Consider the following 14,930-nt stretch of genomic DNA (forward strand, 5'->3'; position numbering starts at 1 on the left):
GTTACAGGGAGGTGTGAGTGTTGCTAGTTATCCAGGTCCACCAGGACCTCCGGTAAGTATTTAACGGGAACATAATTTCTAATAGTTAATTAACATAGTAGCAGAGGGATTGGTTAGTTGCATGCAGTTTTGGTGAGTGGTGTGGAATTTCATTTTTGTATGTGAGCGATAGAAAAGGATATGCTGTATATATTTTTTGGTATATATTAAATAATAAAGTATGTGATTTCACATGTTTATCAAGCACTTTAGCCCATTTTGGAGAGTAGTTTGTCTGGATTTAATTATTTCACACTAAGACTATACTAAGTAGCAAGTAAAGGCTGCAAAAATGTTTCATAATTTGGTATGGTACTCTTCAGTGAAAGTATCCTTATATCTTAAAATGTATAATATAATCTTTACAGTTAGTGATGGCATAGTTTTGTAGCGAGTTAAATTTGGTGCTGTAAATGAGAAGTTCATGCATTCTGATCCCAGTTCTGTCACTGATTCACTGTGTGTAGCTACAGTGCAGAACAATGTGTAAAACCAAGAATTATATAGTGTCAGTAATACAGGGCTGGTTTCTTTCCATGCTGCACAGTGCAGATGCACCACCTTGCAGCCGGACACTGTTGCTTTGGTTCTGTGGAGCCAAAAGTGCTGTGAGTTAGGTCTTCCTCCTTGTCGGCGTCATAGGCAGCTGCTGCTGTTTTAAGACAACTGCCATTTTGGTAACCTTGTCAAACTCTTGTAGTCATCAGTGAGGATTTCGTCCTTAGGTTATATGCTGTTTGTGGTCATGGACTCACACCAGACCACAGAGCTGTCTCTGTGTATGTATTCTGGAATAGCAAAACAAAACCTGAATATTAGTAATATTTTATACAGAATTAACCAGCTGAGTGGGCTGGATTTAATACTGATTCTAAAGGCACTGCATTACTAATTACACTGCAGTAATCCAAGAAAAATACTGTGCTGTTGTGTAACTCCTTTTTTTAAATGTGTTTCTGCTGCTTCATTGCTTTGCAGGGTCCAAAAGGAGATCCTGGCACAGTGGTATGTATGTGTGTTTTGGTCATGACAGAGATTACCCAATTAGTTTAACACATGATACTAATCACAAGAGTGGAGGAGTCTACTTTAGCAGTAGCTTACATCCTGCAGAATCGGTATATTGGAAAAACCTTTTTCAATTGCCAGGCTTGCAGATCTCGCAATTTCTGGTAAAAAGTACTAAGCGATAATATAATGAATGAACATAGTATGAACTCCTTGTGGATTCATCTCTGCTAAGCTGTCCCTGGGTATATTTAAAAATAGAGAATGTGTACTGTAAGAAATAAAGTCCTCACTTGGTACAGGCCTATAAGAAATAAAGATAGAAAATACCTTAAGATCTAATAGGCTGTTCTCAATTAAATTCGAAACTGATAAGGGAGAAGGGACAATGTGCTACATCATGCTAACTAGTAACAACCAGAAAATTATATTTTCTTTTGAAATGGCATGATGAGTTTAACTGAGAATTGCTGAAGTACTGGAATTGTTGTCTGTAGTTTAAATCTCTGTGGTAAATGATCTATTTTCTTAAAGAAGAAAATATAATTACTTAAAGGACCTCCCCACTCTACACGTTAAACTGATTTTTCCAGTGGTGCGGTGTTTTCTGGTTTTCAACTTGAAACTAACAGAGAGACCTAGTCTGTGTGTCCCTTGCTGCAGATTAAGCTTTGTTTAGGGAACGGAGCTCTCTTCTGAAACGATATGTCTGGAAAGTCGCACAGAGTTGCTTGGAGGTTGGTTCTCTGGTTGACAGCGGGTGCTCACATCCTGGGGCTCCACCGCCCAGAGCTGGTTTAGAGCTGCCCTTGCCTTGCAAGAACACTGGAGGGGAGCCTTCTGGATTATGTTCTTCGTCAAAGTTAAAGCCAGTAATCCAAATATTCAGTGCCTTTGGGCAAAGCTTAATTTGCAAATCACTAAAACAGGGCATAACAAAATCTGTTCACATAATAACTGGTTAGCTGTTTTACTAATCCCAAGTTAAACCACCTGCTGTTGCTTGCTGTTCAGTGGTTCTCCTGTAGAGCACAGAAATTCTAATCTATGCAATCCTTTTAATTAAAAAAAAAAAAAAAAATCAGGGAGACCCAGGACCAATGGGATTACCAGGACTGGAAGGACTCCCAGGGGAAAAGGTAGGACTCTTAAAAAAAGAAGTCGTGGCTTCTTATTGTCGACTATCTGCAACTAAATGTTTTATGAAACTGTGTTAGAATTTTTTGGTGAAAGTTAATGTTTCTATGTGAAAAATATTGTATATTTATCTATATTTCCTTGTTTTACTTTACTGTGGCTCTAAAGCATATTTGCCTAACACAAAATTTCATTTTCTTCAAAAGAAAAATGTGTGTAGGAGGTCTCGTAGTATTTTCTTTTCAAAACTTAATAGAATACTACTATGTACTATATTTTATGTAGTATATATTCTATGTAACTATATTACTTGATAATAATATAGTTAACATGTTCCTAAGTATAGTCACTAGTTCTGCATTGAACATTGTCTTATGTTTACAATATGTCTTGTTCTAAAAAAAAAAAAAAAAACCACACAAAACAAAAAACAACCCACCAAAAAAAAAAAACAAAAACCACCAAACACCAAAAGCTTTCAAATGAGTATAAAAATACAGGAAAGGCTAGAAATAGAGGGAGAACTATAGACTGATTCCCTACAGTTCCTATTGTATTGCATTAAGGCAAAGGTGAAAATCTCAGTTCTCAGTCTGTTGCTCATTATTCTAAAAATGGCCCCTTGTTTCTGTTTCACTTTTCTTGGACTCTGTACTTGCCTGTATGATAGCACATCCTGAGCTGTATCATATTCTCCAGCTCATTCCTGTAGTTCACATCTGCTTTCCAGTGCTTGGAAATGGTCCTTTCCTTCAGCTGGTTGCATGTTTCAACCTTTCACTTACTAGTTGTGGAAGCTGATATGACTTTAGAGAAAAGCTTGTCATGAAATGCTAAAAAAGTCAAGATTTTGGTATTCATATCTAAAAATGGCAAAGCACAAAAAATTCAGCAGAGAAATGAAAAGGTCTGAAAATATTTTTTCTGTCACTGGAAACACTTTGATTTTGCCCACATCTTTTAAGAAATAAAGAATACCTTTTTTTTGCAAAATTGAATATTTATACAGCCTTTTCAAATTGCATTCAGTGACTTCATACAAAAATATATCTTTCACCAAAACATATTATTCATCAAAAAGCAATGTAAATTAAGTTTCTCCTTCAATATCACTGTGCATTACTCCTACTTGTGCAGAGAGTGGGGAGTGACAAGATCTAAGTAGGTGTCTATGCTAGATTTTTAAATTACATGAGGTGGTTCTCGCTCTGGAAGACTGCAATTTACAAGCAATTAAGGACTAGTCTGATTTCAAAATGAGCAAACACAGGGAGATATTATAGGTCTAATTGAGACATAGTGGGGACAAGAAATAAATAAAGGGAATAAGCAATGGAGCAGATCATATAAACATGTTAAGTGAGTGACTGGCCCTCTCCCAAAGTAAAATACCCTTTCCTTAACTAAATTTGGTCAAAGCTCCACGCTTCTGGTGCAAATAAACGAACAGAATCTAAGAGTCTGCCTGCTAGTCCCAACACTCCAGTGCATGCTGGTTTTTAATTTAGAGCTATTAGGTACATCTGTGTAGCAGAATGCCATCTTCCATGGACAAAGTTGGCTGTAATTTCATGGTAATTTCATTAAGTGCCTTAAGAACTTTGCGTCTTTGGGGTAAAATGTCCCTTCCCTCAGCTGTGCTGGCACTGTGGTTTGTGCAGCTGTGCTCTGATCACATCGCCGAACGGACCAGAATAACCCTGAAAAGGAAAAAAGCTGCAAGGGAACTGTTGGGAATTTCTGGCTTCACTGTCGTAGCCAGTGTGTAAGGAAAACACCGCGGCTACAGGTCCTGGGTGCAGAATAACCATGGGGACAGTGCAGCGCTCCAGGCAACGTACCCTGCTACAGACCCGCAGTGCTCCAGTGTTCCCGAGGAGCACATCGTGGTCCTCACTGCAGGGCGAACTTGCATTAAGTGACTTCTCTTAGTCTCCAGGTTGAACAGTGGCCTGTAAGCAAGCTTCTGTCTCCAGAAACAAGGTCAGACATTTAACTTGTCATCTGTCTACACATTGTATAATGGAGTTAAGCGTTTCTAACTACCAGCATTAGCGTGGAGTTACCTGAACAAAATGATGAGAAGGAGATAAATCAGCATTAGGTGTAAGAACAGAAACCAGAAATCCCAGCATCTCCTGGGGCTGTTCTGCACAACAGAATGTGACTCTGTTGATGTAGGCAGAGCTTCTGCAAAACAGGGCCAGGTAATGTAAGCCCCCCCTCACAAAAATATTCTCCTGTTAGTATGGCTTTAACTGTGTCAGGGGTTTTGACATGATTATAGAAGCTAGGAGGCTGATTTTTTTTCTTACAGTTTTAACCATTGTTAGTTACACTAGTGGAGCGTACTATTACAGACCGATACATGTCAGCAGTGTGTTAGGGCAAATTTCCCTCTAGAGATTCACTTGTGGTCAGCTCCATCCATCTGCTTGGAGTTACAGAGCCCTCAAGAGAGAAAGGTGAATTTGTGCCCACAATTCATCAGATCCAGCACAGAAGTCATTGTCTTAGCTGAAAGCATAGATGAAGGTGACCATATGCTAAAGGGAGGAGCTTTGCCCTGAAAGGACCATGGCACAAGCAAATCAAGGGTGCTGACTTGCAGCAAATGGATGACTGGGAAGCAGAAAGGCAAAAACTTATTTGAAAGTTACATCTTAAATATGGGGATATTGATAGTGAATTACCCTGTGTTGATTTTGGTCATTGTCATTACCATAAATTATAATTATTTGGAAAAGTACAGATGAGTCAGGGACTTTCCATCCCTCTTCAAGGAAGCCCTCAAGCAGAGTATAAGGGATAGCATGGAAATTATGACATTATGCAAGAGAACCTAAACAAAGGATTTAAGTTACTTGCTCTAGTCTGTAAAATGAGTCGGTGGCAGAGCTAAATATTAGCATTTAGCAGAGCCTGGCTCTTGTCTTCATTTTTAGTTCACTCCATAATCCTTCCTCAGGTTTTGATGGGAATCCACAAACAAAATTCTGGTTTGAGTGTTACCATTTAATTGTAGATTTATCTCTTCTTCAGGGTGACCGTGGACCAGCTGGCACACCAGGAGTACCAGGGACATCGGTATGTATATTCACTAAAGAAAACTTAGTTTCTTAGAAGAAGCTGAAAAAACAGGTCAAGCAAGGTGCTGAGCTGTAATCTCAGTCACCGTTTGTGGAACACAAGCTCTTGACTAATCCTTTATAGGCACGATGTGTTTTTCCTAAAGAGATTAGAGTTTTTATACCACTGAGGGTTCATATTATTATTAAAATGAGAAGAGGAAATGGTGGGATTACATGATAAAGCTGGAATTTGGAGCTGCATATGCTCAGTTCCGAAAGCATATGAGATTCTTCTGATGGCCTCAGTTTAATATAGACCAAGTCATTTTCTGTGCTCCTGGGCGTGCACAAACTTCTATGCGTCTTTCTATCACAAAGAGAAATTATGAACATTAGTTCTTGCAATCCATGAGGATCTGCATATCAAGTCAATCAAACATTTGTTTTAAGGGAATGCATTGTCAGCTATTTACATGTGGTATTCAGAGAAGTTTCTGAAAGTCATCCAGAAGCTTTGTTGGAGGTGAAAGTAAATGTAACTAATGATAAATTGAAATGATAATTATTCATTTGTGTTCCTAAAGGAAATGAAGACAACTTTTCTTTAGATTGCATTCATAGTTTAATAAAAAAGTTTATCCATATTTCAGCAGGCAATATGGAGCTATTTATATGCAAATACGTTTATTATTAAATTTGGGCAGCTACCAATCCATTCAGGAGCTGTTTTTAAATTATGAATACGTGTTTTGTGAAATACAGAGAAGTCTGTGCCTCTGCACTCCTATATCCATTAGCCACTGATTTAGTCTATTTACTGTGATTTCCAAGAGAGAATATCAGCTTAAATAGCTTTATTTAGTTAAGTTCTCCTAAAACAAGGTAAAATTGCACATTTAATGGAAAAAGAGAAGTATTCCTGTGAGTTTTATAGTCCATTTAAGAGTTTCAAAGTTTGTTGCTCTGAAATATGAATCAATAATGCAGTAGCCAGATAGGATGATCACAATTGTTCATTCCCTGTGTATTTACCACTGGATACATCCCAAGTCTTAATCTTGTTGCTCTCTGTTCTAGCTGGGTATGATTATCTAGTGAGTTCCTGTCATTACTGATGGAGTTGCTTTCTGTTAATTACGTTTAATTCTAGTAAAATTCACTGAAATAAGTTATTTGCTGTAACATTTTATGCTAAGCAGTTTTAATTAACAAATTAATACACTTATGATAGACAATATTTTTTTAGCAGTCTAGGAAGAGGTTTTTTTAAATAGATCCACATATCTAACTGGAAGAGAACTTGTCCTCTTCGGCTAATATTATTCCCTAGGTTGAATAGTGGACCCTTTTTCCTGTTTGGGGATATAAACATTTCATTTTAGCTTTGGCTTTTTCCTGAGCAGGACTATCAGGGAAGCTTGAACTGAGATTCTGCAGGAATTGCCACTAACGCCTATTTCCTCAGCATGAATCCTCAGTCCTGTTGTTCCTGAAGTTGTCACAGGTGCTGATGTGTTATATCTCTAACTTATGAAAGTCAACTGAGGATCTGGTCTAAGGATATTTCCAGGGAATGTAGGCTCAGGGTTATAAATTCTTGTCTGGGACCTAACCAGATAGCTTGTTAAAAGCAAAGCATCATTTAAAAAAATAAAGATATTTAAAGTCACCATCTAAATGATGAGATGAGAAAAGATTGTGAGTTCCGGCAGGCTGAACATAAAATGGCAATAAAAGTGGCTGAAAAGAGCATGAAGAAAAATTGCAAAATATGTTAAGTCAGTAATAAACCCACTTTAAAAAAAAATCAGGACTAGGAAGTACCTGAGGGGAAAAAAAAATAATCTTGATTTCACATATACAATGATAAACTCAGATCTGACTATGAGTGCTAAAGGAGGAAATCATAGTGTTGTAAAATAAAGTGCTCAGAAAGCGTAAAGAAGACCAAATGATTGAGTTATGTTGTACATAAGAGCTAGATTAATACGGCACAAATATTAAAAAAATCTGGTAAAATATTTCTTTTTTTCACTTAAATTGTTTATTAAGCAGTAACATGAATATTTCACTCAAATTTATATCCTTCCTTATTTTTGACCTAAGAGAAATTCATGTTTTGCTTCCTAGTAATTCGAATTTGTACTGTTCTCTTTTTGTAGGGAAAGCCGGGATCTCCTGGGTCCCCAGGGCTGCCAGGGGAACCTGTGAGTATAGATTTGAGTTCTGGACTCTTATGATAATACACAAATACCAAATGCAAGATTTTACATGTGGATTTATATGCGTGTTTTCTTCTTTCTTAGGGTGAAAGAGGACCTATAGGAGATATAGGCTTCCCTGGGCCAGAAGGGCCACAAGGAAAACCAGTAAGCAATTTTATACTGAATACATATGTTCATTACAAAAGGATGTGTATTAGTTTATCAGAAGTTACAAAAGAAGTGAGATTACATCCTTCTTTGTGTTAGGCTAGGTAACATCTGACGAACACCTAGAGCCACAGTGCTCGATATTAACCATCCAGTCTAGAATTCCTGGTATTGTGATGTTTTAATACTTAATGGTACTGACATGTTACCTTTAAAGGTCTTATGAGGATCCTTTGGATCCTGTTAACACAAAGGTTGCTCTAGTATTTTTTCAGAAGGAAAATATTAACCCAAACATTCAATGCAGTCTATAAAGGATGGGGTGACAAAATCCATTCTCACTTTCAGTTTAGATAGCGAGGCGTGTGTTTCATGACTCTGGATAAACTTTGTAACTCTTCTGCACACAGGTGATGCAACACTGGCTGAAGCATTCACTGTTCACTTAGCATAGGTATAATCTGACCTCTTTATTTAATTAAAGTGTGACAGCAGTGTGGTTGGCACTGTCTGAGCTGGTTTGAAACAACGTAGTTGATATTCCAGAAGTGGTTCAGCTAGGGTAGCACAGAACTCGTTGTCTCCCCCTGAGCTTGGTGTTTTGGGGACAAACACAAGAAGTGGAGCATTTCAGTTTCTCAGTGTGCCTCCACATTACGCTTCCATCTTGAAAGAAGAGACAATTTCTGTAACTTCAGCAGCAAATTGGGCCAAGGTGCCTAATCTGTGCAAAACGCCACTTTGCGGTATGAATAGGAAAGAAATATTCCTGATGTCTTTGCTCATGCAAGCCCTTCTTTCTCACTCAGTGAAACAGTAGTGAGTTTACTGCAAGTGCAGATCCAGGTATATCCTGGTAAGTTAAACAGTGCCAGAGCATTTATCTGGTATTGTGCAGTTGTTAACATGACAGTATCTTGGCCCAGGTCAGCTAGGACTCTGAGATAGTACTACATTCCAGTTTGGAGGATAACGTGGGCCTGGGACTGTTTCTAGTAGGTGATATGAATGAAACCACCCTCTTTGGGGAAATAGATATGTTTAGCCCAGGAGGCTGAATCTGCACTGTGCCACAAGTCCTAAGGACCAAAGAATGGATCTGGCCACTTACTGTTAATATTAAGGCATAATATCTCTAACAGCAGAAGGGTAATGGGGCATCACGGCTAATACCCAGAACAAGAGAAATCTCTTCCATGGTTGTATAATGGCCAGCTGGGACTGGAAAAGTGCAAGTACAGGTCCATATTCCACATACTTGCAGAATTACCGTATCATTTGTCATTTAAAGTTGCCTGCTCGTTAAAGTTGATGCACAGCCTGATGTTGAAGATATTCTTGCACTACTTTCAGCTCAAATTTAAGGTGCTTGCAGTTCAGTAAGGCCCTGAGCTCTTTTCTTTCATGTGCCTCAAGACTATTTGTGACTATTTTAATATTGTAACCACACAAACTGCTGCCTCCAGAGCTTCAGAATAGGTAGATACCACTACTACACATTGAACTTTACCTTTTATATTTTTAAAATTCATATAAATAACCATATTTATTTTTAAAATGTTGTGAGTTTTTTGGTTTGTTTTTTTAATAGGGAATCAACGGAAAAGATGGATTACCAGGTCCTCCGGTAGGAAAACATGCTTTTTCATACTAGTGCATTTTATTCTTCCCAGATACCCTACATGTTAATCCTAGGCAGTTGCTTTCAGTTCTACTAACAGGTGAATATAAAACAAAACCTTTAAATGATATGTTCATCTTTTTTTCAAAAACAATTTTCCAGGGTGCTGTGGGGAGACCAGGAGACCGAGGCCCCAAAGGAGAACGTGTAAGTCGCTTGTTTTAATAACTTTTCTATTTTACTGAGCATCTAAGCACCTCATTAGCACATATTTTGCACAAAAAAAACCCCAATAAATTAATTTTCTGTGAATTTCAAGAGTTCTCTTAGACAACTAAGAGGTTTATTCCTAGACACCACTTTAAGGAATTAGAATTTATTTGCTTCTGCATTTAGAGGAAAAAACATACTTTAGACTTTCTAACACAGTTGGCCTGGACAGTGTAAATTGATCAACAGGATGAAAATGAGTAAGTAGCTAATCCTGTTGTGATGCCATCAGACTTCAGAAGAGCTATAACGCTTTCCCCATCATCATCCCTGGGAGGTTTGTATGTCACAAACACAAATCGTGTTTTATACAAAACAAGCTTGTTACACTTAGGCAGCAGGAGTGCCAGTGCAATACCTTACTGCTTACTAAATGTTTAGACAGTTCTGTTCATGGTAATGAGGTCATGGTGTGGAGAAATCATTATTGGAGGTCAGAGGTGATCTTTATTTTGCTAAAGCAAAGAAAATCTTAGCATGTACTTTGCTCCTGTTGTAACTTTTCTAAAGCCCTGACGTTGTAATCCACTTGATACCACATGTATTTGATGAGTCAGAAGAGCACCTCCCTGTGTAATCTGGGAAAGAAAATGCTGATCTCTTCTCTCTGGTGACCAATGACAGGACCCGAGGAAATGGCAGGAAGATGTGCCAGGGGAGGTTTAGGTTGGACATTAGGAAAAGGTTCTTCATCCAAGGGGTGCTGGAGCACTGGAACAGACTCCCCAGGGAGGTGTCACGACCCCAAGCCTGACAGTGTTCAAGAAGAGACTGGACAAGCCCTCAGACACATGGTGTGAACTGTGGGGTTGTCCTGTGCAGGGACAGGAGTTGGACTCAATGATCCTTGTGGATCCCCTGCCAGCTCAGGACATTCTATGATTCTGTGTGGCTTTATGACTTTGAGGAGACACAAGATTTTAACCATTTTTATAATGATTGCCCCTTACAGGAACTTAGAGTTTGCAATGTTCTGTTTCTGCCTTTAAGGACACAAATGAAATGTAAGAACCTTCTTACTGTGCCACCTCCTGTGCAGGTGGTACATAACACTGCTCAGCCTTGACCTTCTCAGTGTCAGCCCATCTGAATGCCCTGCAAATAGTGCTGTGCACATACAGCCAGAAGAGGAGGCTGGACCTTGCAACACATTGACAGGGAGGAGGATATAGAAAAAGTCTGTGGGAGGCAGAGACACAGCCTTAGCTCACTTCATCAGAGTGAAACTTGAGATGGTTCAGGGTAAGAGAAGAGGGTGTATTCATTGCAGTCTCCTCGGTGACAGAGTACGTACATACACACACATGTACATGTAGCTGTAGATGTAAATATGGAAATATGCTTGCTCTCAGAAAGGTCACAGATGCCTGAATCTTCTCTTATTTCTGGGGTCACTGGCAAACATGTCATGATCTAGCTCTTTCTGCACAGAGTAAAAGAAATATATATATATGTATGCAGATAAAAATAAATATATAGTTTCATGTTAAAAATACTTCAATTTCAATAAGTATTTTTGTCTCAAGTGATAAAATCTCCTACGACCCTTTATAACAGGAAAGTTATAAATATGCCAAATGCAATATCTCAATATAGTTCCAGAAAGCTGTCAGTTGTTCCTTACAATCCTGCAGGAAAATAAATGTTTCATCGATAACAAGGGGAGATCTGCCTAAAAAATAACAGTGAAATACACAGCAGAAGTCTGCATCTCAGATAAGAGATCAGTGGGAGAGTTGGAGTTGATTTTTTTTTTCCCCTGTGAATCAGATGTTAGAGCCCTGCTTCTGTGAGAGACATTGCAATGATTACAGAAAATAACACAAAGTCAACGTTTTCTTGCAGCCATTATTATTACTCTTGTACAGCATATTTCTTTTACTTTAAGACCAGCTGTTGCAATTATAGAAAAGAGAAGCACCAAAATTGGAAGGACAAAACAAAACTCTTGAGATTTTCATATCCAATAAGTATATCCCTGTAGAATCTGTTTTAAGAAGGAAGAAGTCACCTGGCCTGAAATAATCTTATCCATCCTGTGAGTGACTAAACGCTCCTGTTATTACTGCTTTATAAACTGAATGACAAACCAGTTGAAAACATGTGGTTTATACCAATCAAAAATATGCCTTTCGAGTCATTTCAACAACAGATTAAAGTCCTGGTGGCTGGCTTATTTACTGCTCTTGTCTCTATAGCTCAACACAGACAAGGAGCCCGCTGGATTAGGACATGTACAAACAATAGCTGCTCCTGCACAGAATTTAGTACAAGATTAAATGCAAGAGACTGTAGAACACTAGAAAGAAGGAGGACTTAATCAGCAGACTAGCCACAGATCACAAAATGCAAATGTCCTACCCTGGTTTTTGTACAATTCATAGCGAAGGAGAGTTTGAAGAGGGATCTGGAGGAAGAGATGAGATATTTTTATTCATTTTTACAAGGCTTTTTTCCCAAACACAAAGAAAACACTGGAGACAGTTAAAAATGCTTGTTTGAAAAGTGGCTGTAGTATTACACATTGGCAGCCTATAAAATGAGAATTATTTAGAAGAAAAACAATTCCAGGATCAGCTTCACACTGCCTTAGCACTATGGTCTGAGGGAAACCTGTGTTTTTCTTTATTTCTAGTAGAATAGCTTTCCATACCTACTCTGAAGCATTATAAACCTGAGAAATGATATGCATATTTGTGCCTTAAAGATATTTTTAATTAAGGCTTCTTGTAAGTATAGTAATCTTCAGACATCTTTTTTTAATACGTGTGGGTGTATGCATGTGTGATAGCACTACCAGACAAAATGGTGTGTTCAGTGGCTCCTTATTCTGGACTTCGATCTCAAAAAAAAGTGACTAAACTAAAAATTATATTAAAGGCTATACCTCTTTCAAGTTCTGCAATAACGTGGTAGAGCAGGAGTTGTTTTTCAATTTATATAATGTTTCAGGTTGCTATGAGTGAAGCAGGAGGAGGAGGTTGGATGCAAATACTTTGTTAAGGCCAGGAAAGAGTCTCTTCCCTGCAGACTACAAAAGTTCTGCTTCTCAGTCAGAGTCCTTCCTCTGCCCTGAATTTCTCAGGGTGCTTCAGTACACATCCTGATACAATAGCTGTATGCAGGACATAACATTTTTTCCTATAAATCTTAAAGTTTGTAGAAACCTGAAAAGGTAAGCCTCTTCCATCAGAACATTACTCTGCCCCCAGTGCGCATACGCTCCCTTTCCTGCTCCCATCAACTCCTGAGAATTTGAGAGTCTTTTGAGAAGGGTGACAGGTGGCTTTTGGGTATCACATCATATCTTCTGTTTTTTCTACTAAATAGCTAAATTAACTGTGTATTTTTGGAAGTCGTTCATATGCTGCATATTTTGAGTTTTGCCCAAGTTATCAATTAAATTAATTAAATTAATCTTCCCCGAGTCAAGTCTGTTTTCCCCTGATGGTTGTTAGTAAGAGGTGTCCCTGTCCTTATCTGGACTCAGAAGCTTTTCATCTCATTTTCTTCCTGTTCTGTTGAGGAGGGAGAATGAGAGGGCAGCTGGGTGGGTATGTGGCAGCCAGCCAAAGTCAACCCACAACAAAGGTTAAAATTAAAGGCATGGGATCATGAAGTTTCAGATTTTGATACTTCCCCCCCCACCAAGTGGTAGACTTTCCAGAGTTCAGAACTTCTGCACTCTTACTAAGGGTAATTAAAAGTCCAATTGGGAATGCATAATGATTTCAGTTAATGCAATAAAACATCACAAGTCACAGCGGGATTTGTAGTGAAGCTTAATTATAATAAGCTCTAACTCACCGGAAATCATACAGATTGGAGGGTAGATAGGTAATAAAAATATTGGACAGCCTCCTACTTGTATCCTTTCTTTTTTTTCTTTTTCAACCTTTCATGTCATGTAAATATGACTTAAGAATGTAAATACACATTTCTGGTTTATCAGTTAATGGCACTTCAGATCTGAATATGCACCAGCACTTGCTGTAGATTAAGAATGCAATTAACTATATTTATTTACGCCTCATAAATGTAGATTCTGAATTTATCTATTAATGATATGATCAATTCTGGGTGTTGTTTGCTCCTTACGGTGGAGCTCAACATTAGCTTAAGTGGCGCAGCAAGGGTGGTCAGTGACCCTTAGGAACTTCCAGATGTTCAGATACAATCTGAATGTGTGACTTGCAGCACTCTGCTCCACAGCTGTAGTCTGGTGAACTGGTAGCTGATACATTAAGCCACTCTAAAAGATTTAATTATTTGCAAATGGAACAAATCTAAATGCCATCTCAGCCATGATCGAAGCTGTTCCTGGCCGGAACATTGACCTGTCATATATTTTGTTTGCAAGGAATTCACTTGTTGTAAATGGAATTGTGTATCGGTTGTTTCTTTGATTAACTGAGACTTTTTTTGTACATGCAGAAATAAAATATTAGGCTTCTAAGGAAAGTTACAGAAAAAAGCTTGATGCTCTGTGCCTGGGGAATTTGAGCACCTGAATTCTATTATGCTGTACTTGAAATTTCTAGGTCCTTGTATAAGGGCTTATAAACTTTCTGCACCCAATTTCTGTCCTTGAAAAGTGGTTTAGAGCCAAGCCATTTCTTTTTTTGTCATTGACTTCAACATTAAAAGTGTAAGAAAACAAAATGTCACATGCTGTGTTTTCAGAGACATGGGTTAGCCTGTAATATCAGCTTCCCTGCATGACTCATATAATCTATTTCTGAACAGGGAAGAATTTTCTCTTTAGCATTCTTGGGTGACTTTTACTAGTTTGTTCTCTTGTGTGCAATGGTTTTCTTTCTGCTTTTATTTTACAAAGGGCGATCAGGGTATTCCAGGGGACAAAGGTCCACAAGGTGAACGAGGGAAACCTGGCCCATCAGGCGAAAAGGGGGACGTGGGTCCTATTGGGCCACCAGGAGACAGAGGCTATCCAGGATCGCCAGGTCATCAAGGTCCCCCAGGTTCACCAGGACCCCCAGGGTTTCCGGTAAAAAAAAAAATTTATGTTTTTCTTGGGTGTTTGTGAGTTCAGACGACATGAAAGCAGCATGTGCTGGGCAGTGGAAATTCAACCAAGCGATACCATAATATCAGAAAAACTAAGATATCTCTGAGATCATTTCAGTGTTCAGTTAGCAGAAGTGAAAAAAAAATATACCCATGTGATCAAGCACATTTTTGTTTCTTTGTTTGTCTTTTTAGTCCTGACAAATCAGTATGGCTTCTCAATAGAGATAATTTTCAAGTTTTTCATGATCTTTTGAGCTAAAGTATATGTCTTTGCAAACAAAAAAGGAGGCAAACCAAAGTAATTCTCAATAAAAGGGAAATCAGCATTTAAAAAGATAGTGAAATGTTACTTGCCAGTTGTAGGTATCTTGGTTTGTCTCC

General features: G+C 38.3%; 1 protein-coding gene across 1 annotated transcript in view; it reads left to right on the plus strand.

Moving 5' to 3' along the window:
- COL19A1 (collagen type XIX alpha 1 chain) overlaps positions 1 to 14,930 on the plus strand; it is a 186,104-nt gene that overhangs the window by 161,234 nt on the left and 9,940 nt on the right. Inside the window, exons 38-46 of the mRNA XM_065632140.1 lie at positions 8 to 52; positions 1,018 to 1,044; positions 2,133 to 2,186; positions 5,227 to 5,271; positions 7,418 to 7,462; positions 7,562 to 7,624; positions 9,219 to 9,254; positions 9,411 to 9,455; positions 14,356 to 14,526. Of these exons, the coding sequence (XP_065488212.1) occupies positions 8 to 52; positions 1,018 to 1,044; positions 2,133 to 2,186; positions 5,227 to 5,271; positions 7,418 to 7,462; positions 7,562 to 7,624; positions 9,219 to 9,254; positions 9,411 to 9,455; positions 14,356 to 14,526 (531 nt within the window). The remainder of the gene's footprint in view (positions 1 to 7; positions 53 to 1,017; positions 1,045 to 2,132; positions 2,187 to 5,226; positions 5,272 to 7,417; positions 7,463 to 7,561; positions 7,625 to 9,218; positions 9,255 to 9,410; positions 9,456 to 14,355; positions 14,527 to 14,930) is intronic.

This window comes from Caloenas nicobarica, chromosome 3, assembly GCF_036013445.1.
Source record: "Caloenas nicobarica isolate bCalNic1 chromosome 3, bCalNic1.hap1, whole genome shotgun sequence".
Lineage (NCBI taxonomy): Eukaryota > Metazoa > Chordata > Aves > Columbiformes > Columbidae > Caloenas > Caloenas nicobarica.